The following is a 27,945-nucleotide window of genomic DNA, read 5'->3' as shown; positions in this document are numbered from 1 at the left end:
TTGATTTACGTGAAAGTTATAGCGTCTACAAATGGCAGTATATATACTGGAACTTTTTTTTTATACTAGTAATGGCAGCGACCAGAAACTTATAGAGGGACTGTGGCAGGCATTCTGACACTGGGGGGAACTAACTGTCAATGACATCCCCAGTGACACTAATACAGTGATCAGTGCTAATAAAAAGCACTGACACTGTACTAGTGGCACTGGGCATTAAAGGTAGATGATGCCATGAAGATCTGGACCAGATAAGAAGTTGGGCATATGGATCCTAACAAGGTTGCTTGAGGAGAAAGGTCCCAATACATCTGCCCTAGGTAATACTAGAGAATGTTACTTAGTACTTGGGACATGTTTGTAACAAAAACTAAATGTTAAATTGAATTTCACTCAATTCTCTGGTCAGGCTCCAGTAACCAATTCTACCTAAGAATGGCCTTAAAACCTTGTGAGCCTGCAGTATCCTTGAATAAAGGTACAAAAGCAATGGACAGTTCCAGATCCTGGCAACAAGATCTCCCACTGTAATCTTGCATAAATCATTTGCACGCTTCAGTTTATCCCTCAGTTTTTCTGCTATACAGATAAAATAGGTTGACTTTCTTATATCTCATATTTCCAACAATAGGTGGTGGGAGAAAACTCTGTGCATAGACATGATTTTATATTTTCGGAGGTCCAACAGAGTGCTTCTGTTGTTCTATGACTCAAAAACAAACAGATTAGTGATACTCTGGAGTTTAGCCATCTTGGCTAGAGAGAGTTGAAAAACATTGTCAACCATGTCTATCTCTGTACCCAGGAATGAGGGCCTGGTGACTGGATCTTTTGTTGACAGTGGAATGCCAAAGAAAGAAGCAAAATGTATTCATGTGTTCAGGTTCAGCATATGTTGGCAAAGATTACTACTACTAGGACCAATAAAAATAATGTCATCTTAATAATGCATGATGGAACAATTGACAGTTTTGTATTGCATAACCCATTCCAAAAACCCCCCAAAAACCTTAACATTTTAAATAAGAACAAGATATTGAGCTACTCATGGAAAAGCACATACCAAAATAAAAAGTACTATTAAATTATCAACCAAAGGTGAAAGCAAACTAGGCAGAAAATGAATTAAAATGTTACATTATTATTATTTACAGGATTTATATAGCGTCAACAGTTTGCGCAGCACTTTACAAAATGAAGGTAGACATTACAGTTACAGTTACAATGGTACAAGAGGAAACAGAGGGCCCTGCTTATTACAGTTTACAATCTAAGAGGAATGGTTTAGTGATAAAAAAGGTAATAGCTGTGGGGGATGAGCTGATGGAGGAAATAAAAGGCAGTTTACTAGCTATAAGCAGGATAGTCTTCTTTAAAGAGAGGTTTTCCCTGGATCGTCTAAAAGTGGATAGATTAGGAGATAGCCGGACAGATTGGGGTAGGGTGTTCCATAGGATGGGAGAAGCTCAGGAGAAGTCTTGGGGGTGAGCATGGGTGGAGGTGAGACAGGAACTAGAGAGCAGAAGGTCTTGGGAAGATCGAAGAGAGCGGTTTGGTTGATATTTTGAGACCAGTTTGATGATGTAGCTGTGATTGGCTTTGTAAGGTGTTGTTAGTATTTTGAATTTTATTTGTTGGGCTAGTGGAAGCCAGTGGAGGGATTGACAGAAAGGGGTAGCAGACACTAGCACACTTGGTAAGGTGGATGAGCCTGGCAACAGCATTCATGATGAACTGGAGGGGGGATAGCCTATGTAAAGGTAAGTCAATGAGGAGGAAGTTGCAGTAGTTGAGGCGAAAGATAACCAGGGAGTGAATTAGGAGCTTTGCAGTATCATTGGGTAAAAAGGGGCATATTCTGGAGATGTTGTGGAGGTTGATCACATCAATTCTTAAAGAAACTGGAGAGAATAGACAAATATAGTGAATGAAGGACCTGAAAAGTGCTTTGAGGAGATAGGAGGATTCCAACTCCACCTCCTTTCCATTCACTAGGCCTGGGAGAGTGAGTCTAGAGGAGACCACCATGGGAGAGGGCAGCAGGAGAGGGAAATGCAGATTCATGAAGCCAGGTTTCCGTAATTGCAAGTAGGTTAAAGGAGTTTGTGATAAAAAGGTCATGGACAGAGGAGAGTTTGTTACAGACAGAGCTGGCATTCCAAAGGGCACAGGAAAAGGGGAGGCTGGTTCTAGGAAGAAGAGGAATATTAACCAGATTGTGTGGATTGCAGCCACTGTTAGAGGATAGGGGGTGCTGGGTGTGTTGGTCAAAGGAAAAAGATGGTGAGTATGACTTATACGGAGGGACAGGTCCCAATGTCCTGGAGTTTTTATTAGTATGTGGGTTCAGAATTAGTAGGAGTTCATGAGTACAGTAATAAGGTGACAGGAGTGAGGGTGATATATATATATATATATATATATATATATATATATATATATATATATATATATATATATATATATATAAAAGCTGTGGGGTGGAGAAGAGGGGTGAAGGAGAGAGAGTTTGAAGAAAGAGGATACAACTGTGAGAAGGAAGAGTAGGAAGTGCATGTTACAAAGTGGTGAGATGAAGAACAGACTGGGTAAGAGCTAAAAGAGCTGGATGGGGAAACAGGTCACCTGTGGTCTGTTTAGTATTTTAAGTTGTCTGCTGTGGTTTCTTGCTTTGTGCTTTCGCTGAAGTGCAGAGTTGAAGTGCAATGCTCAATACTTAATCCAAGATCAATACTTTATCCAAGATGATAGTTGCCAATGCTGCCCCTGGCTGTGCCTCCCCTAAGGAAAGCCTAAATGTATACTGAGTTGGGTGGGGATATTGCCATTTAATCAATTGGGAATGCATAGGAGAGACAAATGGCTAGCAGGGCAAACTTCTCACACCAAAGGAGGACTACAAGAGGCAACAAGAGAGCAGGAGGGCAGAGTTGTAAAGATGAGGATCAGCTCATAAATTTGGGTTAGACGATAAGAGCAAAATAAACACCACAGTAATATGGACAGAGTTAAAGATTTTTGAGGCAGTAAGAATTACCAATAAGAACATTGATAGTTATGAATCAGCTTCAGTTAGAGGTGGATTTTCAAAACAGTAAAGATTACCATATAGCACAGCAGGGTAAATTAGAATTCATACATTGCATGGGCAATAGTACAGGTGGATATTGCTTGCAGACATTTACCATATAGCACAGCAGGGTGAATTAGCATTCATACATGGCATTTGCAATAATAGGGATGGATATTGCTCGCAGACATTTACCTGTGATGGGATAGACAAGAGTTATTCAGATGATACAGAGCAGAAGTGAAATGCTTAATATTTTAAACAAGATCAATACTTTATCCAAGATGATAGTTGCCAATGCTACCCCTGGCTGTGCTGCCACTGGCTGTCATTTTGCTAGAAATGTACCTGGACTGACTTTTCTGACCATAAACAGCAGTCTTCCGTAGCCTTGTATTGACAAGAGAAAGCACAAGGAGGTACCCCCTTGTGCTTTTTCTTGTCAATACAGTAAGAATCCATTCCAATCTTCTTGGTGGAGCTACCTATATGGTGTACAATTTATGGACTAATTGATAATTTTGGACTTTATGGACTCATACATATGTTACTAATGTCCCATGTCGTTTAGGTTTGCGTCATAGAATCTTACCTATATGCCGTACCCTTGTATTAAATCTGGCCACGAGACTTGCTCTTAGAAAGATGTCACACCAATCATCAACTAGGACAGACTGCGCGACTGGAAACCCACCCCAAATCATTGGCTACACACATCATTGTACAGGAAAGCTGTTATCCTTTGGTGTACTTTACACTATCTATGTGAAAATGTGTCTGTAAATATTTCACATTCTATGAAAGGCCTCATGCACAAAGGACGTTATAAAAATGCTCCTCTTTTTGGCCATAGCGTTTTGGCAGAAAAAACGCCCAAAACTTGTAAAACTGTCCAATGCTTTTACAAGCCTTTAGGTGCATTTACAGGCCTCAAGAGCTTGGGTGTTTAATTGGCCGTAATAATAATTTATTCTGGCCATTGAAATTAATTAACGCTCAAGCGCTAAACACATGTTTAGGTTCGTTTAGACGTATCGGCAAGCATTTTTTCTGCCAAAACACTGTTGCTCCTGGACGCACTGGCCCTGGCGTTTTTTTTCTGCCTGTAAACATCTGACACTAAAATCTTCTAAAAGTCTGTGTCTGCATGGACACATAGGATAACATGGAGGGGCGTTTATGGTGAGGATTTTGTACTGAGATAGGGTTAGGGGTGTATAGGATGCCCAGGGGAACCAAAAATTGAGGACAAACTTCCTGGAACTATTCATGAGCTTCTCTTCTGCAACAGTCTCTGTTGGAGAGCTAGCCTGCATCTCCACAATGTACCACCACAGACCCCAGATGAAATTCTCCTCTTCCCCCAGCAATCTGGAGGTTTTCCTGAGCAGGGGATTTGGCTCCTGTCCCTTTAGATGAACAGTCACTAGTGAGGGATTAATTTGATTTCCTACCAGAGTGCTTCTTCCCCTATCTGCCCCGGGGGTGCAGGTGTACCCACTTAGATTCTCTCCTGTATAGCTTGCAGGCCTATCAGCTGGGCCACTCCTTCCCTGCCACACAGGTAGTCTTCTTTCAGGGGGCCAGTGAGTTACAAGTTTTCCGCCTTAACATTTTTGCCAAGGAGCAGGCTCCAACACTTTTAAGGGTGTTTAGCTCCTTGCTAAGCCTTCTGTAGGGGATTGGCTAGGACCCCTCAAGAGTGCAGTCAGCCACTCTTCAGATCCACCCACTACCTCTAATGCTTTCCTCCAAAAGCCCTAGATCAGGGGGAAATTCCAGAGGGGCTGGCCTGCAGAGACTTTTAGCCCTAACCACAATTTGACCCCACTCTGGCTAATACACCTAGGCTGCTCCTCAGCCCCTACCTAACCATTGGAGTCTAGCTCCCCCTAGCTAACCTAGAAGGATGCTACATATACATCCCCACACGCCCACTCTCCGCTCAACATGGGATGCCTGCGTGGAGGTTTCCCGCACTGCTCCTGCATGAACTCGCAGGCTATGACAAGCCTGGGTTCACACAGGAGCAGTGGGAAAACCGCATGCAATGTGGAGAGGAATAACATTCCTGTTTAAATCGCATGCTAATCTGCTAATCTTTGTGGTGCAATCTGTATTGACACAAATCACAGTGCAAAGTATCGGTTTCCGGTATTAGGAGCATTTTCACTAGTGCGAGCACCCATGAAAATACTTGGTTTCGGCACCGATACTGCAATTAGTGCATACCTAGTTATAACTTTATATGAACACAGGGGTCCAAATGATTACATTAGTCAGGGGTCTTGGAACTCGATTCCTGTGTACACACCAATAGCACAGTTATTTTGATAAATGTGATTGATGGTCTAGCACCATTCTTCAGTACCTTCAATAAAACACAAAATAGTGTTACTACTTACAACATCAACCTCAGAATACCACACTAAAGAATAAGCTAAATAAAATAAAACATCAAGGAATGTGCTCAGTAAGGTCATGTTGCTGTGTTCAACAAAATCTCCCAATTAATCATGAAGTGTCACCTATTGTACAATTGCTGATGGGTCATTTTTCTCTGTGCTGCAGATCCTGGCACTGAAATGCGGTTGAAGGTTTGCTATTATGTCTTCCTTAGTTGGCAAGAAAACTTGTCATTCTCATTAGCTTTTTACTGGCATGCCACCCTGGTGCGTAACAAAGTTGAGTCTAGCAAGACAATTAACCCTCTAGTGTCTAGAATAACTGGCTGTATTCCCTGGTGTTCAGTGTAGTTCAGACTCCCAAAGGAGCTGCTGAGATGTTGCATCCTTGTGATGTCCCCCAGTGGTGACCCACCTTCAACTGAACCCAACACTTACTGGCACGTCAGTAGCAATGCAGATGGTGTTTGTTAGTGTCAGGACAAGCCCTGAAATAGAACAATGTTAACGCAGATATTGTCACAGTATAATTAACCCTTTTTCACATTTACCAAGGTAATAAACAACACGATAACTCAATTCAACTTTGCTCCCTCAAACAGGATGTGGAAGACCCAGAGGCCAGAACACTAGGTTAATTAAAGGTAACAACTAATTAATTTTAACAGTATCAACAGAATTAATGAAAATCCCCTCAATAACAAAGAACACCAGTAAAAAGGTGGACTATATTAAAGTTCTTTGTCCCTACCTACAGCCCTAACCAATGAAAGAGCAGATTTAAAGTCCAATGGCAGTGGAGCCCTTAAACTCTCATTGGTGTGGTCGCTCCTAAAGTGAGAGTATTTGCAATCCACAGAACACTCCCAAAATGGGCAGATTCTCCTAGCGGCATCAAAGTTTAGCAAACGTAAGCATGCTTAGCACAAATACAGGTGTCCAAAAGGCTGTTTAACCCCTTCACGCCTAAGGGTAAAACAAATCTAAATGCCTAAGCACAATTTTGCAACATTGACATATGTCAGAAAAAACGTACATATCATCACAACTACTTTGTACATCCAGGTGAATTATACCTTGTTTTTTTCAAGACAAATTGAGCTTTCATTTGGTGGTAAATGGTAATGGATATCTCCCGATTTTTGTTTATTATCAAAGGAAAACTGGCCCAAAATATTAAAAAACATCATTTTTTTATTTAGCTGTGTGTTTTTGTTACTACCATAACCTACCACCAAAGAACAACCCAAAATAAATTCTCCAGCTCTTGACGATTGCAGTGATACCATATATGTGTATGTTATTTGTTGTATCCGCAGTACAGCCCAGAAACAATGGTGCACATTTAGATAAAATAAACATATATAAAATATATATATAAAATCGAGCGCAGTATGTGGATGTAGATAGGGTAGCTGCTGGCACTAAAAGGCACCTCGTGAACCTCCAGAGTAAATGGTAAAATATGAAAGTGCAGCGCTAACTTAAAACAATGATTACACATATGATAGATCCCATATGAATGTGGATCGGCAAAAAGACGGCGTCAGTTCATCAGATGTGCTAAATACGTATACAGTCTCCAACACTTGAGGAGCCAGGGATAGTAGATATCAGAAATGATAAAGAAAAGCCAAGTAATGCACTAACCAGATAGCGCATGTTAAAGCGCATGGGACATTTAAGACCTGTCCCTGGTACTCAGCCACTGTATCACTGGAGCAAGGCGGTGTCATCTATAGGGTGACCACTAGATGTCATCTGTCCGGATGGAAGCTGTGTCCAGCCACTGTGTTGATGGATCAGGTGGGTGTCATCTATAGGGTGACCACTAGATGTCATCGGTTCCAGGAGAAGCTGTATCAGGGATCCAGGGATGTCACTGCAGATGTGTTCTTGTTAGGCACAGTCCCAGGACCTACTGGATTTACAGGCTCCCCAGAAATAAAGAGCCCGTGGAAAAAAGCCTCAAATAGTGTGATAACGTTTATTTAAAAATGAACAATCAGAAAAGAACTTACTAGCAAAGGTACAGCTGCTTATAAACGGCCAGACCGGAGGTACATGTACATAAGATAAACATAGCTTGGCACTTCCCTAACGCGTATTGTGTAAGTACACATCATCAGAGGGGGTTGGAGACTGTATACGTATTTAGCACATCTGATGAACTGACGCCGTCTTTTTGCCGATCCACATTCATATGGGATCTATCATATGTGTAATCATTGTTTTAAGTTAGCGCTGCACTTTCATATTTTACAATGGTGCACATTTAGTTTTTGTCTTTTTTTTACCTAAAACACATTGACATTGACACTAACTGACACTGATACCATTTTTTTGTAATCCTGACCTTTGACCTTGACCTTTGACCATGACCTTGACCCAAATACTAACCCTAGCACTGAACTAGATCAAACCTTTATCTAGGTATTTTGTCTTTATTTTATTTTTTAATATTTAATTATCTTTTTTTCTTTCTTTTTTTTTTTTTTTTAGCAAACATTTTTTTTCTCTCTATGCCATCTCTCTCTCCTCCATTCATAGAGAGAGAAAAAAAACAAGGGGGCCGGGCTGCACAGTGACTGATCACTGTGATAGCGAATCAGAGGCTATCACAGCGATCATGTGACCCCAGAATCAGGAGTCCTGGGTCCCGATCGTTAGAACGGGACCTGGTGCTCTCAGTGACACCGCGCTCTTAGTGCTGGGAGCGTACCGTGCGGCGCGCTCCCAGCACAATGACAGGTACACAAATATGCGACCTCACGGAAAAAAAAACAGTTCTGTCAGGCCGCATATTTGTGTTATGTTGGTCAAGGGGTTAACATTAATACTGTGTAGGGATATTCCCCAGAGCCCAGGTCATGTCACACTCTGGGGCTTCCCTCCCAAACCTCTACCTGTTACTCATGTCTACATAGATCCTTAGGTTCAGCACCCTCATTTCTCCCTCTATGGAGCTCACAGTCCATATCTCTGGCAGGCCCCTAGGAGTTTTTTCCTATCTCTCGGCTCTGGTCTCACTGCACACTCTATCCAGTCTGTACACTGCAGCTTGCACCAGGCTCTAAGTTTGTTCCTATGTCACTCTGCAGCTCTCTCACAGACAGCTCAGTTTAAGCTCCTCTCTCCATGTGGCCTGCTTCCTCAATCTAAAGCACAGGCTTTACGCATCCTCACTGTATGCATCAGGAAGCAGTCTCCTCTTCCCTGCATCTGTCCAAACTGCTGAATGTATAAAGCTTGTCTGAGAGTTGAGAAAAAAGGGGGCAGAGAGCTGATTTTACATTCTGCAGAGCTCAGTGAGGAGAGCTCTGAGAGATGATTGAGGGAAGAGACACCCCCCCCCCTTCCAGGGGCATATCATGAAATCAGTGGGCCCGTGTGCAAGATCAAAAACAGGCCCTAGGCAATGATAAAGAAAAAATGTGGCGCATGAGGCACGCCTGGACAAAATTGGGTGTGGTTTACATTGCGCTTAAAATTGGGTGTGGTTTAAAAGATGTGTTGTTAAATAGTGCCTGAGATTACTTACATAGTGCGGAATATGATCATGTTAAATAAGGAATGTACAGTGTGGAGTGTATGGCAATGGGTAGTATGTACAGGGAGAGGAGTGCGGAGTGTATGACGGTGGGTAGTATGCGCAGGATGGTGTCAGTAGGGCAGTGGATGTTGTCAGTAGTGCTTTATTTTTATTTATTACTTTTTTTTTCAATTTAATGTTTTATTATTTTTATCATTTTTTCAAAATGCTTTTGGATGTTTTTTTTAATTTTTTTACAATTTATTTTTGTATTATTTTTTTCACAATGATTTTGTGGGGGTAGTGGACAGTGGCAGTAGGGAGTGAACAGGGAGCACTAGTATATGTTGGGCTGTCATTAGATTGGGATGAATAAACAAAATCTATACCACCTTATATCATGTGTCCATATCACAATCCCCTTTCTTCCTTCCCTTTCTTCCTCCATCCCCTCCCTTCCTTCCTCCCTTCCTTTCTTTTTTCCTCCACCCCCTTTCTTGCCTTCCTTCCTTCCTCCATTTCTTCCCTTCCTTCCCCCAAATCTCTATCCCTTCTCTCCTCCTCTTTCCTATTTTGTCCTCCAGCAATAGCATTCATGAGAGCAGCGAAAGAGGTTTAGTTTTGTGTCATCAGCATATGATAGTATTTGGTCCCATGTGGGGACATCTGATGGGGGAATTAAAATATGGCTTGCCTTACAGTTGCTACCAACTGTGATTGCTCTAACACTGTCTCCCAATAAGTTAGTGAGTATAACCATATTGGAATATCCAATTGCCTCTTGGGGGATCAGGAAGGAATTTTTTCCCCTGCAGGAGCAAATTGCATCATGCTTTGCTTGGTTTTTTGCCTTCATCTGGATCAACTGTGGGTATAGGATTATACATTTTTTTTTTTTATGGTTGAACTAGATGGACTTTTGTATTTTTTCAGCCAGACTAACTAGATAACTATATGTAACCAGGTCAAACAATAGAATCCTGAAGTTATGAAAAATGTAAACAACTACATGCCTCTGTTATTTCATACAGTAATACACACTTAGAGCCCTTCACACTACTGTGGTGCATTTTTCCCCCTGATGACAAAGCTCATTTGGGTGAGCTGGAGGCCATGATGTCAACACGCATGCACACGAACCTCAAGAAATTCTAGGATGTGTAGTTTCCTATATGCTTTCATGCATAACATCCATGTGAGTGTATTGAACCGCTTTTAAACTTAATATATACTGGATTTACACTATTGGAGTGTTTTTGTCTTGCCCTTTTCACATACCATGTATCGATCTTGCTCATGTAAATGGGAGATGATCCTATAGGAAGGTACCAAGCAGGGTGGTGACCGCTTTTTGAAATGACACACAAGCACTGTTTGACTTCTCATGTGAGGGTCACAGTCTCTCTGGTAAACCTCCGAGTGGTTGGTGAAGCACATGGGGTGTTTTGGAGCATAAGCAGATGGGGTATTTTGGATGCATATAACACTGAATGTTCCTAAATGTATAATCCAAAAAGTATACCTTCATCTACCGTACATAATATCATCAAAAGATTCAGAGAATCTGGAGAAATCTCTGTACATGGGACAAGGCTGAAACACAGTATACAGGCCACAGCATGGAGTAATACTACAGAAATATTTCCTATATTTTACATAGTAATCACCTAAAGTCAGAAGACATAGTGATGTTTTCTACGTTATACTTGTTTATTTATTGTTATGATATAATGGAGAAAGGTGGGGGAAATTCACACAGTTTCACTTGTGTGGAACAAGCAAAATATAAAAGACCTAGGTGAAAAGCACAAGATTCTGCAATCTGTCACATGGGTTACACCACAAACCAACCACAAAGCATACTTCTGCTTGTCTTGAGAAAGATCAGATATTAAAGAAACAACTTCAATGTAATGTCATTAATGAGTACATCAGTTATGCATACTAATAAGAGATTAATATCATCAAAAACTCTGTTAACTCTGAAAATACACAGAATCCATAAACCCCTTCACTGCGATGGCCGTTTTTGCATTTTTAAAAAAATTATTTTAGTTCTCAACATTATGTAAAGCCCCCAAAATATTATATATTTTATTACACAAGAGTGGTGGTTCCAATTTTTTACTTCTACACCCCCTGGGCCAGATAAAGGAAGAGGGAAGTCAGGTGCAAGACCCAACTAATTCTCATCCGGGACTACTTAAGTGTCAGCCCTTGGAATCCCTTGCCCAGGGATAACCTCAGTGCAGCTAGGTGAAGAGGGAGGATTCGTTTGGGGTCTGAGGAGGTACATCAAGGAGACTTTAGTGCTCCTTAAAAGAGACAGTTGCTATTTTCAGATCCACATTTTTTATACAGGTTACTAAGAAGTTTGTCCTCAAGCTGTTCCTTGGGCATCTCATATACACTCATGGCCAAAAATATTGGCACCCCTGCATTTCTGTTAGATAATGCACCATTCCGCCCAGAAAATTGTTGAAATTACAAATGTTTAGTCATTCTCCATGTTTATTTCTTTTGTTTGTATTGGTATGACACAAAAAGAAAAAGTGGAGAAACAAAACGCCAAATCTGACGCATTACACCCAAAACCCCAAAAATGGACTGGACAAAATTATTGGCACCTTCTCAAATTTGGAAGAAATATATGCATTCCAAGTTTGTGATGCTCCTGTAATTTGTAATTAAACTCACCTGTCTCAATTAACAGATCTTAATTTTCCTGTGTCCACTGTGCGCAGCATTGTCAAGAAGTTTACAGCCCATGTCACTGTAGCTTATCTCCGTGGACATGGATGAAAGAGTAAAATTGATCAAAGATTGCAATGAAGGATGGTTTGAATAGTGACTAAAGAACCTCGATCAACTTCTAGACAAATTCAAGCTGACCATCAGGCATAGGGTACAACTGGGTCAGCTCACATATGTCGTTATCTGAATGAAATGGGATTCTATGGTAGGAGACCCAGTTGGACCCCACTGCTAACAGAGAAGCATAAAAAAAGCCAGATTGGAATTTGCCATAACTTACCTGAGGAAGACAAAAATCCTTTTGGAAGAATGTGCTGTGGACAGACAAAACAAAATTACAGCTTTTTGGTAAAGCACATCATTCTACTGTTTTCAGAAAAAACAATGAGGCCTTTAAAGAAAACAATACAGTCCCTACAGTCAAACATGATGGAGGTTCACTGATGTTTTGGGGTTGCTTTGCGGCTTCAGGCACTGGATGTCTTGACTGTGTGCATGGCATTCTGAAATCTGAAGACTAACAAAGAATGTTGGGATGCAATGAAGGACCCTGTGTCAGAAAGTTGGGTCTACGTTAGTGGTCATGGGTCTTACAGTAGGACAATGACCCAAAGCACATGCCAAAAAGCATCCAGAAATGGTTTCAGACAAAGCGCTGGAGAGTACTGAACTGGCCAGCAATAAGTCCAGATCTAAATCCCATGAAGCACCTGTGGAGAGGTCTCAAAACAGCAGTTGGGAAAAGGAACTCTTCCAATCTGAGAGACCTGGAGCGTGGCGAAGAAGAGGTCCAATATTCCAGTAGAGAGGTGTAAGAAACTCATTAATGGTTACAGGAAGCGATTGATTTCAGTTATTAAATTTAGGGTGCCATTCATTTTGTCCAGTCCATTTTTGAGGTCTTGCATTGCATGTGTCAGATTTGGCTTTTTGATTCTCCATTTTTTTGTGTCATACAATACAAACAAAAGAAATAAACACAAGAATGCCAAAACATTTGTAATTGCAACAATTTTATGGGCGAAGTGGTGCATTATCTGACAGAAATACAGAGGTGCCATGACTACATTCTTAGACCTCGTCCACATTGTTAACCCCTTAATAAAAACAACTAAAAACCAGCTCAAGGGCTGTTTACTGACTCTGAATGTGGAAATGTGGAAAAATGCATTTTGCCTGGCCATGCAAAGCTTAGCTGGACCCAAACAAATCTAGCGGCCCTCAAGAGAGTAGTGCTACATGGGTCATAGTATTAAGCTGTGAGCACTGAGGTGGCACAAGATGAAGTATTACGGTTCACAGCATTGATTCACACTGGTGTTTTGACTAACAGCACTGGAAGGTTCAAGAGCATTTATGTGTGCACTATGAACTTATGATGTTTGATATAGATTTTTACTATGTGGTATGAAAGCACACGGACTATATATATAATTGACAAGGACATTATTAGGCACATTATTAATGTATCGTGGTGTATTTTTTTGCATAAATTGTGGTTAATTCCATTAGCTTCTTCCAATGGCCTTACTGTCTAGAAAGAATGACACAAGAACCCACAAGTGACATTTTACATTTCTAGGTCAATAACAGGAAGGGGAGATCAGCAAATGGATGTTTGCTGATCTCTCTCCCCTCTTGGCAATGACCCACCATGTCAGTGTTTAATACAAGAATAAAAATACTACATAGTATAGCAGTGTAAAGCTGGCCATTAGCAGGATAAGCAAGCACATAAGTGATTATGGGTCAAGATGTATTAAAGATAATGGGTAGAGGCAGGTCTATTACTACAAGAATTAAGATTAGGGGACTGCAGATGATACAGTATTGTGAAGCTGGCCAGCAGCAGGACAGTTTTAATCATGGATAATAGACCTAACTGGTGTATGCCTAACCTTTATTTTCTTTATGGGGAAAGGGAGTGTGGTGAATGTGAGTAATATAATGTTCTGGATTAGCCTCAAACACATGTTTGCGGCAAACCTGAATCTTATCCATACTAATGATGAAAAGCACATACGGGAGGTATTTTACCCACTAGAGAGTTACATAAATTCATCTAGTTCTTAAACTTACACAGCTCTGCCATACAGTGCAAAAAATTCTTACAATGATGCATTAATAAATACAGATCTGTATTATGTTGTGTCTTTTATATCTGTCTGGAGTTCAGCTTTAAGTATTTGTGAACATAACTAAAAGGACATTTAGTATGCTAAAACACTCATCATGTACAATTACCATTTTTGTTTTTAAAAAACAATCTTTTTACTATTATATCAGCACTGCTGATCTCCTGCAACCCCTTTGCAGTCCCTTTTTGTCTACATTCATGCACTCCAGAAATGTCTGCATGGTATTTTTCAGCACAGGTTTGCTGATAGTAACAACAGTAGAACATGCCTGTTGAGAAGACCTTGGGGTCCTTACCAAAAGAACATGGCAGGGTGACATCCACAAGCACAATTGGAAGACAGAGTGTTGTCACCCTCTGACATCAAATGCCTGAACAGGTATCTTCATGGCAGGATCAAAATTATTTAAAGTGGCTGTAATTGTAAACCCCAGGCATGAAATATGAACAAAGCAAAGTGATTTTAAAGGTTTATTTTTTTAAGAAAAAAATCACAAATACGTGTATACTCACCTGCTGTCCTTGCCATGGGGGGCACCCCCTGCTCTGTGTGTCCATTCACACACAGAGCTGTGGCTCGGCCCTACCCCCTCTCTCTACTCATTGGCACACTGGCTGTGATTGACAGCAGTAGGAGCCAATGGCTCCCACTTCTGTCTCAGCCAATGAGAAGAGGGAGTCCCAGGATAGCCAAGACTCCAGTGCACATTGCTGGATCGAGGAGGGGGTTAGGTGAGCACTAGGGGGGGATGGAGGGGATGCTGCACACAGAAGGTTTTTTACCTTCATGCATATAATGCATGAAGGTAAAAAACCTTGATCCTTTAGAACAGTGGTTCTCAACCTTCCTAATGACGTGACCCTTTAATACAGTTCCTCATGTTGTGGGGACCCCCAACCATAAAATTATTTACCCAGTAATTATAATTCATGAGTGTCGTTTTGCCTCCAATACTGCTGCTTTCAACACAGTAGCTGCTTTTAACAGAGTAGCTGCTTTCAACACAGCAGCTGCTTTCTACACAGTAGCTGCTCTTTACACATTGGAAATATGTGTTTTCTGATGGTCTTAGGGGACCCCTGTGAAAGGGTTGTTCGACCTCCAAAGGGGTCGCGACCCACAGGTTGAGAACCACTGCTTTAGAACAACTTTAAGAGCAGTAAGTGCCATCTCTGTATACTGCTTTGTTTCTTTGCTATCAGCATGAGTCACTTCTCATGAGTTTTCATGACACCAAGAGAAAAATGGTGACATGAGAGGGCACAGTCTGTGATTGACAGCCTCAGCTCTGTTCCTGTTTGCTGTGTGAAGGGGAGGGGAGGTTGTCTCTTCTTTCCCATCAGCTCTCAGAGCTCTCCTCACTGAGCTGTGTCGAGTGTAATTTCAGCTCTCTGCCCCTTTTTTCTGAACACTCAGACAAACTTTATAAATTCGGCACTTTGAACAGCTGTAGAGAAGAGAAGACAGTTGATAAACAGGTACAACTTATGTAAAAGTATTTGTTTCATCTCTGTATATCACCTGAGGCCAGTTGCTTCATTGAGTATATGTAAGGGTTTACAACCACTTTATTAAAGGGTGAAAAATTTCAAATATTGGAAATTATTTTTCAAATAAAATTATGGGATATCAGTGATTAGATTTATATATACTTTAATAATATAGAAATAAACAAACTGAACATTGGCATATGTTATGAAAGTGAACCTTTTCTTCTCATTTTTAGATTTGAAGTTTTACATATGAGAACTAAAGATCAGCATTTTTAAAACATGCTTTGTATGACCGGATGTTTGGGGCCAAAATCTGTCAAAATATCTGCCGCCAAAATAAGCAGCAAATCATTTATTATGGATATTTTTACAAATGTTACAACCTTGTCATTTATAATATTAATGTATCTGTTCCTAGGGAGAACACTGGATGCTCCATATCCATTGAGCAATGCCCCTTTGTCCTGGGTTTATCCAATGAAGATTCAGAGCTGATTTTACATGAATGTGTACAACTGACTCAGGATTTGAAGACAAAGGAGAGATACCTCTTCCTCTTCAGTGATATGATTATAATCGCCAAGCTGAAGTAAGAATTGCATTCTATTGGTATTTTTTTTCTTCTTTATGAACTTCAATATCAGGAGTTTGCTTTATTTCTTTCTTCATGTGTTTTCATAATTTATTTCTCACTAATAAAAGCTGGCTCAAAGCTAAGAAATCAAATGTGTCATGTGGAAAATAACTCAAAGAAAAAACCAAAATGAAAAACCAAACTATGTGGATTCAAACAACCCTATATTAGCTCAAAAAAACATACAAAGTATTATGCAACAACATATTATTAAACCATGAACCCCAATTAACAAAAATATCAAAATGTAAATGCTGTAACACATAAGAACATGCACATTTAAAATAATATATACAATACAATAATACAATAAAATACCCAATAATACGGAAATGCATTGATCATAAATAGACCAATCATCTCTTTACAAATTCAGTTTAGACCAGGGGTGTTCAGTCCGCGGGCCGCATGCGGCCCAGATGTGATCAGCAAGCGTCCCGGGTAGCGTTGTCAACCTCCAGTTAATGTTTGTTACCACCATTGTCCGTGCTGCCTGGAGATGGATTTTGTTTTTTATTATTATCGCTGCCTGCCGCTGACAGTTCCACCTCTTGCCCACTGCTGCTGACAGTTCTAGTGGTTGGTTGCCCAGTGTCCTTTGCAACCAACCACATGCTTGCTCTGCCCCACAGTCAGAGAGAGGAGTGAGAAGACAGAACGAGAGTAAGCTGTGGGGACCTGTTGCACTCGGACTGTGAGTGAGGGAGATGGGCAGAGATGGACAAACAGTGCTGGAGTCTGTAGAACAGATGACAGGAGGAGGGAAGGGAGGAGGCAGCCCATGCAGAAGAGGCAGTTGGAGGGAGCTTCTGAAGCAGCAGCTCCAGAGAAGGAGGAGGACACAGCTGTCTCTTTCTGCTCTCCCTTGCTCTATCTCTATCTTTCTCTCCCTCCCTTTCACTCTCCCCACGCTCCCAGTTATTAGTAATGGCACCCCCACGCATCTAAAAATGAAGTGCATTTTCAGGTATGGGAACTGACGGGAAATTGCGTGGTGGAAAAGCACCATGCAGTTTTCCTCCCACTGCAGTTCAAAAAAGTTTTATTACTCAAAGACTTTATCCATATCAGTGATTGTTAACTTGTGATCTGCCACGGAAGGACAAAAGGTTGGAAACCCCTGGTTTAGACTAATTTAGTACAATCCTTATTAACAATATAGATATTGCATCATTATTGCACCATATATGGCTTCAGATGCATGCATCAACCAATTGAAAAAGTTGAAAATATGGACATCTGCCAAGGATAATGTCCAAATATATGTGTTATACACTGGGACACGGCAGAAATAACTGCCAAGTACCAAGAAGTTTCCTTATGTGTGGAATTGTTAAACAACCAATTGCTTATAACAATTCCACATATACAGATACTTCTTGGCAGGTGCATCCGTGTATAATGCATTATCCTTGGCAGAGACCTGATTTCGGGAGTGATTTATTTGACTTCCTATTATTATTTATGATTTTGTAGGACTCATAGATTGCTTGGTCCAAAAGCTTTTTTGAATTGGTTGATGCATGCATCAATAACCAGAATAAGCCTTTGTAATGACGCATTAGTCGCATGATAACAATGATTGTACTATATGAGTCTGAACTGATTTTGTAAAGAGATGATTGGTCTATCTATGAAGAATGTATTTCCAAACTATTGGGTATATTTAATTTTATATTTAACTGGCAATTGCGCAGTCATCAAACTCAGTATGCAAATAAAATGTATATAATTTTTTTTCATACAAATAGAACTTTCTTTTGGTGGTATTTGATCACCGCTGTTTTTTTTTATTTTATTTATTTATTTTTTATTATATACATGAAAAAAAACTAAAAATGTTGAAAAATAAAACCTAATAATTTCTGTTATAAAGCATATCCAATAAAATAAAGAAAAAAGCTTTATAAATGTAGGCCAAAATATATTCTGTATATTATTTAGTCTGTAGGAAAGTTATAGCGTCCACAAACTTTAGTATATACAGTGGGGATCGAAAGTTTGGGCACCCCAGTTAAAAATTTGTATTAATGTGCATAAAGAAGCCAAGGAAAGATGGAAAAATCACCAAAAGGCATCAAATTAAAGATTAGACATTCTTATAATATGTCAACAAAAGTTAGATTTTATTTCCATCATTTACACTTTCAAAATAACAGAAAACAAAAAAATGGCGTCTGCAAAAGTTTGGGCACCCTGCAGAATTTATAGCATGCACTGCCCCCTTTGCCAAGCTGAGACCTGCCAGTGTCATGGATTGTTCTCAATCATTGTCTGGGAAGACCAGGTGATGTCAATCTCAAAGGTTTTAAATGCCCAGACTCATCTGACCTTGCCCCAACAATCAGCACCATGGGTTCTTCTAAGCAGTTGTCTAGAAAACTGAAACTGAAAATAGTTGACGCTCACAAAGCTCGAGAAGGCTATAAGAAGATAGGAAAGCGTTTTCAGATGTCAATATCTTCTGTTCGGAATGTAATTAAGAAATGGCAATCATCAGGAACAGTGGAAGTTAAAGCAAGATCTGGAAGACCAAGAAAAATATCAGACAGAACAGCTCGCAGGATTGTGAGAAAAACAATTCAAAACCCAAGTTTGACTGCACGATCCCTCCAGAAAGATCTGGCAGACACTGGAGTTGTGGTCCACTATTCCACTATAAAGAGATACTTGTACAAATATGGTCTTCATGGAAGAGTCATCAGAAGAAAACCTCTTCTACGTCCTCACCACAAAAATCATTGTTTGAACTTTGCAAATGAACATATAGACAAGCCTGATGCATTTTGGAAACAAGTTCTGTGGACCGATGAGGTTAAACTTGAACTTTTTGGCCGGAATGAGCAAAGGTACGTTTGGAGAAGAAGGGGCACAGAATTTAATGAAAAGAACCTCTGTCCAACTGTTAAGCATGGGGTTGGATCAATCATGCTTTGGGGTTGTGTTGCAGCCAGTGGCACAGGGAACATCTCACGAGTAAAGGAAAAATGGATTCAATAAAATTTCAGCAAATTTTGGATGGTAACTTGATGCTATCTGTGAAAAATCTGAAGTTAAAGAGAGGATGGCTTCTACAAATGGATAATGATCCTAAACACACCTCGAAATCCACGGGGGATTACATCAAGAGGCGTAAACTGAAGGTTTTGCCATGGCCTTCACAATCTCCTGACCTCAACATAATTGAAAATCTATGGATAGACCTTAAAAGAGCAGTGCTTGACAGACAGCCCAGAAATCTCAAAGAACTGGAAGACTTTTGTAAGGAAGAATGGGCAAAGATACCTCAAACAAGAATTGAAAGACTCTTGGCTGGCTACAAAAAGCATTTACAAGCTGTGATACTTGCCAAAGGGGGCAATACAAGATATTAACTCTGCAGGGTGCCCAAACTTTTGCAGACGCCATGTTTTTGTTTTCTGTTATTTTGAAAGTGTAAATGATGGAAATAAAATCTAACTTTTGTTGACATATTATAAGAATGTCTAATCTGTAATTTGCTGCCTTTTGGAGATTTTTCCATCTTTCCTTGGCTTCTTTATGCACATTAATACAAATTTTTAGCTGGGGTGCCCAAACTTTCGATCCCCACTGTATATTTGAAAATGTATTAGTACTGATGTACGGACAGCCTATCTCATTTTGTGAGGCCCTTAAAATGTCAGGAGAGTATAAATATCCTTCCAAGTTAACCCTTTTTTTTGGAAAGTAGACAGTGTGAGGCAGGGGCGGACTGACAACTCATGGGGCCCCCGGGCAATAGGGGATCATGGGGCCCCTGTGTTCTTGCCCAATTTTAAAAAAGCCTATGAAAAAGGTACCAGGGGCATCTCATGGGGCCCTCTACTGACCCCGGGCCCTCGGGCAGTGCCGAGTTTCCAAGTGGTCAGTCTGCCCCTGGTGTGAGGTATTTAGTAAAAGTCATGGCAAGTTTTTCGAGGTTGTAATTTTTGTCACAATTTTTGGAAAAATTAAGACATTTATTTTTTTTTCTACATTTTTTTTTTACATACCATCACCAGCACAGTACAGTGTCATGCTATGACTGGTGTGGCAGTGATCATGGACACTGACTGGTGACAGCATGTTAAAAAAAAAACTACAAAAAAATGTTTTAAATAATCTTTTATGGAATATTTTGTTTGTATTCTTTTAACATTTTTTTTTACTTTAAAACCTTACTTTAACATAGTAACATTGTACTGCTCTGGGAGGTGATCAGGATTTTTTTTTTGTCATGTCGATTCATAACAGCTTTGTTGACAATGTGATAATGTGGCACTCCCCTGTGTCTGAACAGGCAAAATGATGCAGGGGCATGTCGCTTTGCCTGTACATGCTGCCCGCCCACAGTAAAAGTACTGTGGACAGTTGGCAAGTGGTTCTTGTTATGGTTTTTTGAGTTAATATAGGGTTGTTTGAGTCCATATAACAGTTTTTTTTTTTGTTTTGCCTATTTATTATTTACAAAAACATTTTTTGTTTAAATTATGCATTTAAATAATTATTTTTAACATGAGTACATTCTAATTGTAGCAGTTACTCAGAATCCTAGCGATGTTGTTTGGTAATAGCAACTAATAATCATAGCAATTTCTGGTATATTTGAAATGCCAATATATGAAATGGCACACCACCCAAGTGTCTGTGCCAATAGTATTGGCACTTTCTGACTTGGCAGAGTCCATGGGCAGCGTAACTCTTCAATAAGACACAGCAGTTGAAGCCTACATAATTTTACTTAAGATAAGTGCAATACAAAAAATGTTTAGCATCTTTTGATGTATAAAAAGACAATTACTTTGCTACACCCTGTGTCTGGATGAACTAAAAGTGGTTGTAAAAGCAGAAGGTTTTTTACTTTACTGTATCCTATACAGCAAGGTAAAAAACCTTCTGTATGCAGCTTCCCTTGCAGCCCTCCTAAATACACACCTGGGCCCCATCTCAATCTGGTGAGGTGCACGAGAGCTGAGATTCTCTCGGCTCTCTGCCCTTTCACTGGCTCAGATACAGCGTCAAGAGACATGGTTCCTGCTGCGGTCAATTACAGCTAGTGAGGAGGTGGGAGGAAGGGTGGGGCGGAGCCCCGCTCTGTGTGTACCAGGACGTAGGAATGATGCATGCAACAGAAGAAATACAAAAAAAGAAATATATATAGGTGAGACACAACAATTTCATAATCTGAAATATGCCTATAACTGGGCATGAAAATATCTTCTTACCCCAAAAATCCCCAGGTTTTCTGATACCATCTCTTACAGTGTTTAACCAAGAGTCCTGCACTGGAGATAGGATGGCAAGGGGTTGCCTCTATACCAGAGAATTAGACAGAAAAGGAGAATGCTTACTGCAGGGGGAGCGAGTAGGGCAAATAAGGTAGGCATAACATTTTATTATTTTTCCGCTTTATTTTTAATATTATTATTGTTACTATTTTAACCCTTGCAGTGCAGAGGGACCCCATTGCAAGGGTATTTTTTCTAATGCTAGAGTTCAGTTTTAAAGCTGAACTCCAAGAAAATAGCTAAAAGTACAGATAACATACATACTGTTTTACCTTTCAAAGGATTTTGGTTTTGTTCATCCATTCCTGAGATTAACACAGCATGCCCCCAGGGCAAAATCCAGCCTGGCAGGGGGTCTGATCTTTCTCTGTTGCAGTTCCACTTTTACCTACAGGTCTCTTTCCCACCCCCACCCCTACCATGCTACTTGGATACACCTCAGTATAGTGCACCATAATGTGTGGTTGATAGGTGTAACATGAAATTGGTCCCAAAGGTGGAATTAACCTTTGACCATTTGGCCTAATACAAATCTTATAGACCATCATATGCAGGGTACTCCTAATTTTATTTAGTTTAAAACAAGGTATCAATCTATTTATCCATCTAAAAAATACCCCATAAATTTGATCGCACTCTAACTCACCTTGGAGAGGCAATTCATTAAAAAAATGATTGTGTCTTTGTGGAGCTGCTCGTCAACAGGTTTTAAAAAGCTACATAAACATAAAAAGTGAACCATAGTTCCTAAACCCTATTGTACATAAATGTGTGATGTTATCAATCAAATTTCTATGTATGTACATACAAATATAAATAAATATTTTTTAAAAAATAATTATATATATATATTGCACATAGTCTATGTGGAAGGTATGCACAAATATATATTTTTTTATATTCATTTATATTTGTATATACTTATGTATTAATTTGATTGATAACATCACACATTTATGTTTAGGGAGCGTGGTTTACTTTTTGCATCTATCTATCTATCTATCTATCTATCTATCTATCACAGTGATTTCCCTGGAATCATGACAGAAATCCATACGTGAGATGTAAAAAGATGAAAGAGTCTTTCATGTTGCAAAAGAAATGGAAGTTCCGCTTCCTAACCGTTTTATTTCATAATGGCTATTTAGGGGAATATCCTCTGCTAGTTGGAAAGTGAAACTACACAGAAAGCCATACACAATATTTAAAGCTTTATGAACTATATGGCATATCTGATTTGCACTTCAGACTACAGAAGGTAAAATAACCTTAGGAGAACCTTGGATCTACAGATATGGCCATATATAAAAAGCTCAATCTCCACTTTCAGATTGTTATTATAGTACTGCCCTACCCTCGAGTACCTGTGTGTTGGGTTTTATATGTTACATACTTTCCTTCTCAGGGCGGTGTGGTGTAGGTTCCATGTTAAAGGTAGGTGCTTTCTCTGGTCTGCTGAAAGAGTAGTATCCTTGTCAATCAACCAAGCTTTTAGATTTGTTTTATACAATTATTACACTATAAAGACAAGAAAATATAAGGAAAAATGGCAAACTCCTAACAAAAAGGATTTAACTTTTAAAAAAATTCAGGAGCTGAGATTCAGAATATTACGAATACACATGGCCCCCCAGGCAACTATAATAAACTTGCAAATAGAAGAAATGCTCATACTGCCCAGGGAGTGAATTTAGATGCCCATACTTCCCAGAGAGTGAAATTAGATGCTCATTTAGTAGTGATGGGCCAAACATCCCCCTGTTCAGTTCGCAGTACAAAATTCAAACCTAACGAAAGTTCAACCGTGAACTCCGAACAGAGAGGAAAATTCACTACATCTAATTTTACAGTAAGATACCGCACAGCTACTAAAAACATTATTTAATGTTGCAGCTGTCAGCGGGATTCCAAGCTGACAGCCGAATGTAAAAAGAATTGCCTGCATTGCCCAGCAATTTAAAAAAAACAACCCCCCCCCCCCAATCAATACCAAGCAATTTGGGTCTGCTATGGACTTCAAAGGGATCCCCCATGCTAAAATCCATACCAGACCCTTATCCAGGCATACAGCCTGGCAGGTGAGGAAAGGGAGGGGTGAACGAGCGACCCCCTCTCCTGAACCATACCAGGCCACATGCCCTCAACATGGGGGGGGAGCCTTGGGGCAGGGTGGACTCCTCACAACAGTGGCCAGTGGTTTTGGGGGTCTGGGGGCTTATAAAGGGTGCCCCCAGATCCTGGCCCCCTTTATAAAAATGAGAATGGGGTAGATGCTGCTCCTGAAAGGCTCTTAGAAATACTGTCATCGGTACGTCTAACGAAGGTTTTCTTCCTTCGCCTTTCAGGACAGCACCTAGAGAAGATAACCGAGTAACTTACTTCTAGAGGGGATCACAACTTGCAGGACCTTCCTGCCGAAAGACTAGTCAGGCGCTGCCAACACGTCCACTCTATAATGGTGTATAAATGTGTAAAAGCCTGACCACGTAGCTGCTTTACAAATCTGTTCCAGAGATGCACTAGTACTTTCAGCCCAAGAGGCACCACCGATCTTGTAAGTGTGCTGCAACCCCTCACGGAGGAACTTTGCCTAATGCCCCATAGGCTTCTTTGATGGCCATCTGCCCAGAGTACTCTTGGAGACTCTCCCCTTTGCGATTTCCCATAAAGACTATGAACAAGGAGTTTGAGCTTCTAAACTCCTTCAAAGCCTCTAAAAACTGCAAAAGACATCTTCTCAAGTCCAGGGTATGGAATGCCTCTTCCCCATGATTAGCTGGAATTTAACAGAATGTAGGCAATACTATTTCCTACGTACAATGAAAGGCTGAAGAGATCTTTGGAAGAAAACTGGGACCCGTTCTAAGGACCACCAGGTCTGGAAATATACTAAATTAGGTTCAGAAATCGACAGCGCATGGATCTCAGTTATCCTTCAAGCTGATGTAATGGCAATTAGGAAAATGTTTTTTAAATTTCTAATCAAAGCTTCCTCTAGGGGCTCAAATGGTTTCTTTGTGAGCTGTAAAACTAAAGACAAATCCCACTTGGGAAAAACTAATTGAAGTCGACCTGGTCCTGGCCAAGGCCTTAAAAAATCTAATAATTAGTGGCTCCTGGGATAACCTTCTCTCCAGGAATCCAGATGAAGCTGCTACTTGTGACTTAAGGGTACTCTCAGCTAACCCTTTCTCCATTGTTTCATAGAGAAATTTGAGGACTGACACGACTCTCTTCACCTGGAAACCCTTCTCTGAATGCCAGGAATTATACCTCTGCCACACTTTTAGATATCACTCTAGTTAGTTCTTTCCTGCTTGAGAGGTGGCAATAAGCTTATAGAAGTTCTTCCTCAAGAACCACGCTGTTAGGATGAATCGCTCCACCTATGGATGCAGAACTGGCCCGGAACTAGCAAATCTTTCCCGATCGGCAGCTTCCAGGGGGGTCTGGAGGAAAGGTTCAGAAGCGTTGAGAACCAAGGCCTCTTTGGCCAGTAGGGTGCTATCAGAATTAGATTTGTTGTTTCCTGCTTGAACTTTCGAAGTGCCAGAGGAATGAAATGAAATAGAGGGAACGTGTAGGACAAAGGGTAATTCCAGGGATGAGCTAAAGGCTTCCAGGCCCACTGCCTGGTCCTCCCTGTGAAGGAAAAGAACACTGGTGACTTTGTATTTAGGTGGCTTTTAAACAGGTCAACCCGGGGAACACCCCAAGCTTTCATGATTAGCTGGAAAACTTCTTGATTCATGCCCCACTCGGACTATATTACCTTTCTTCTCAGAAAATCCGCCAGCCGATTCTGCGAGCCCTTTAAGTAAACGGCCAAGAGGGAGGCCAAATTATTTTCCAGCCAAGACAGGATTTCTAGTGCCAACTCCAGCAGTCCCCTGCTCCTTGTGCCCCCCTGCATTGAAATGTAAGCCACATCTGTTATATTGTCTGAGACCAGTATGTGTTGCCCCTTTACTAACTGCTGAAAAGAAAGAAGACCCAGTTGGATGGCCTTCAACTCTCTCCTGTTTGAGGACTTTCTGGCCTCCGCTGTGGCCCATGTGCCCTGTGCCATCTGACCTCCGAAGTGTGCTCTCCAACCCCATATGCTTGCATCTTTTGTTAGGTGTTTGGCCCGCGGAAAGGACCATGGCAAACCCCTCCTCAAATTGGTCAGATCTCGCCACCACCAAAGCGCCCTCTTCACCTTCGAAGCGATTTGTATAGGTTTGCCCAGTTGATCTTGGTATGTCCATTTTCGCAAGATATTCCACTGGAGAGGGTGAGAACGAAACCTGGCCCACTGAACTGCCAGGATGGAGGCGGTAAGAAGTTCCAAGGCCGACATGGCCACTTGGACCGACACTGACAGGTTGCACTGAATCCAACTCAGGGCCAACTGAATCTTCTCTACTTTCTCCTCTTGAAGGAATATCCTCTGTTGTACGGAATCTGTTGTATATACCAAGAACCTTATGATCTGTGCTGGAATCAAGTTGGGTTTCTCCAGGTTCAACAGCCATCCTAAGCTACTCAGATGAGCCTGAGTTGCCTGAAGATTCAACAGCAACTGCCCCTTGGTTAGCGCAAACATGAGTAGGTCATCCAAATATGGCACCACCAAAATCTTCTTCAACCTCAGAGGTTCTAGTGCTTCTGCCATGACTTTGGTGAATACCCTTGGAGAAGATGACAGGCCAAAGGGTAGTGCCTTGAACTGCAGGTGCCAGATGGACGTTCCCAGATTGACCGCCAGTTGGAGGAATTTTTCAGAAGATTGCACTATTGGAATGTGCAGATAAGCATCCTGCAGATCGATAGTCATCATGAAGCACCCCAGGGATAGCAGCTTTCTCACTGAAAAAATTGTATCCATGCGGAAGTGCTTGTACCGAATGGACTTGTTCAGTATTTTAATATTTAAAATTAAACAGAACTTCCCAGAGGGCTTTTGGACTAAAAAAAATGCTGAAAACTCCAGGCCACGATGTTTCTGACAAAGGCACTTGATGTTGTTCCTTCCCATTGTGAGAAGAAGGCCTGAAGCCTCCCTCCCACTGGAAGAGAAATGTCATTGGCTCTTGGCCAGTCACTCTGGGGGACTGAAAAGCACCCACTCTTTACCCCTATTTTTTTTTTAAAAAATCCAGTTTCTTTCTGGCTCTGCTCCTTATTTCTCTGGGTTTGTGAAAAAGCACAAACATTTTTCTTATTTTTCGATAAGAAAGCTTTCTTCTTATCCGCCGTTCTATCCAACACTGACTGGGCCAAACAGCAGGTTACCCCGAAAAGTGAATCCCGCATAATCCCGTCCCCCTCCCAGGTCTTGTACCAGATGGCTCTCCTGAAAGAAATGATTAATGCTGAGGACCTGGCCATAATTATGATAGACTCTGCAGGTGCATCTGCCATATACTTTACAGCCTTTAGGAGGACCGGGAAAGACTCCTAAAGCTCTCTCCTGGAGGTCCCTGTCTCAGCATGATCCCTCAGCTGATCTAACCAGCACTGCAAATTTCTTGCCACCACTGTGGAGGCCATTGCCAGCTTGAGGTTGGTCAGGGAAGAGTACTTTTTTAAGGAGAGAGTCTGCCCTTTTATTCATTGCATCCTTCAGGATGTCCATATCATCAAAAGCCAAATCAGTGTGCCTGGGAACCTGTGAGAAAGCCGCATCCAGTCTCGGTTTCTTGTTCCATACAAGTGACTTGTCTTGCTCGAAGGGGAACCTCCTCCTTAGGGATTTGGAAAAGAAAGGGCTCCTTTCTGGATCCTTTCATTCCTTCCTTATTGAGTCTGATAATACTGGATGGACCGCATCTGTGTTTAGCCTGTCCCAGGCCTTGGTACATTTTGTTGCAAACTGACAGCTGGACTTTCCCTTCTTAGACTTCCAGCGTTGTTTATTTTGCTTTCAGCAAATCGTCCACCTCCTCCAACAATAGTTTATATGTGGATGATCTTGCAACGTACTCCTCACCCTGCTCTTCATCTGAATCTCTGAGGAAGAGAAGGATGTTCTCTCTCTCTCTCTCTCCTCTTCTGAACTGCTGACTCCCACCTGTCCTGAGGCAGACTGCAGGGACTGGGCAAGGTTCCCTGTTGCAAGCCCAGCTGGAGCATCGGCAGTTTATCCAGCAAAGACTGAACTGATCCCAGAGTCTCCAGCAATTCCATTTTGACAGAAGCAAACATGTCCCTGCATTGCTGCGAAGATTCCTATTTTACTAAGTCCGCCACACAGGCTCTGCATAGCAGTTTTGGCCAAGCATCTCTCAGGGGACTCCTACAAGCTGGACACTTTCTTTTAACCAGCATGACCCCCTTCACCTTGACAGTGGCCTTGGCCTGCAAATATAGAATAGAAAGAGAATAAGGAAAAAAAGTGCAAGAGAGGGCAAAGAGAGAGAGAGAGAAGGGAGACTCAGCCCACAATACCACCAATACCACCAAGTCATCCCCACAAGCCATGGAGCACAGCGGAGTCACCTCTATGCCAAAGCAGCAGGCTTCCCTAACAAGACCAAACAGGGAAGGCATACAAAATACACAACCATAGAAAAGAACCCAAAAAGCCCTACAGTTAGGATTCAAGGCACCACTGTACCCCCCTTACCTGGGCTAGGCTGGTGCATGA

The 27,945-nt window shown here is 41.1% G+C and overlaps 1 protein-coding gene across 2 annotated transcripts in view; it reads left to right on the top strand.

The window, feature by feature from the left end:
* Positions 1-27,945, top strand: part of TAGAP (T cell activation RhoGTPase activating protein) — a 126,073-nt gene that overhangs the window by 57,055 nt on the left and 41,073 nt on the right. For both annotated transcript variants that reach the window (XM_089676291.1, XM_089676290.1), the window contains exon 3: positions 15,811-15,981. In XM_089676291.1, the coding sequence (XP_089532417.1) occupies positions 15,811-15,981 (171 nt within the window). The remainder of the gene's footprint in view (positions 1-15,810; positions 15,982-27,945) is intronic.

The sequence above is a fragment of the Staurois parvus genome, unplaced genomic scaffold (genome assembly GCF_062004578.1).
Source record: "Staurois parvus isolate SC_StPar_1 unplaced genomic scaffold, SC_StPar_1.0 ptg000165l, whole genome shotgun sequence".
Taxonomy (NCBI): domain Eukaryota; kingdom Metazoa; phylum Chordata; class Amphibia; order Anura; family Ranidae; genus Staurois; species Staurois parvus.
This window is presented reverse-complemented; position numbering and strand designations above follow the sequence as displayed.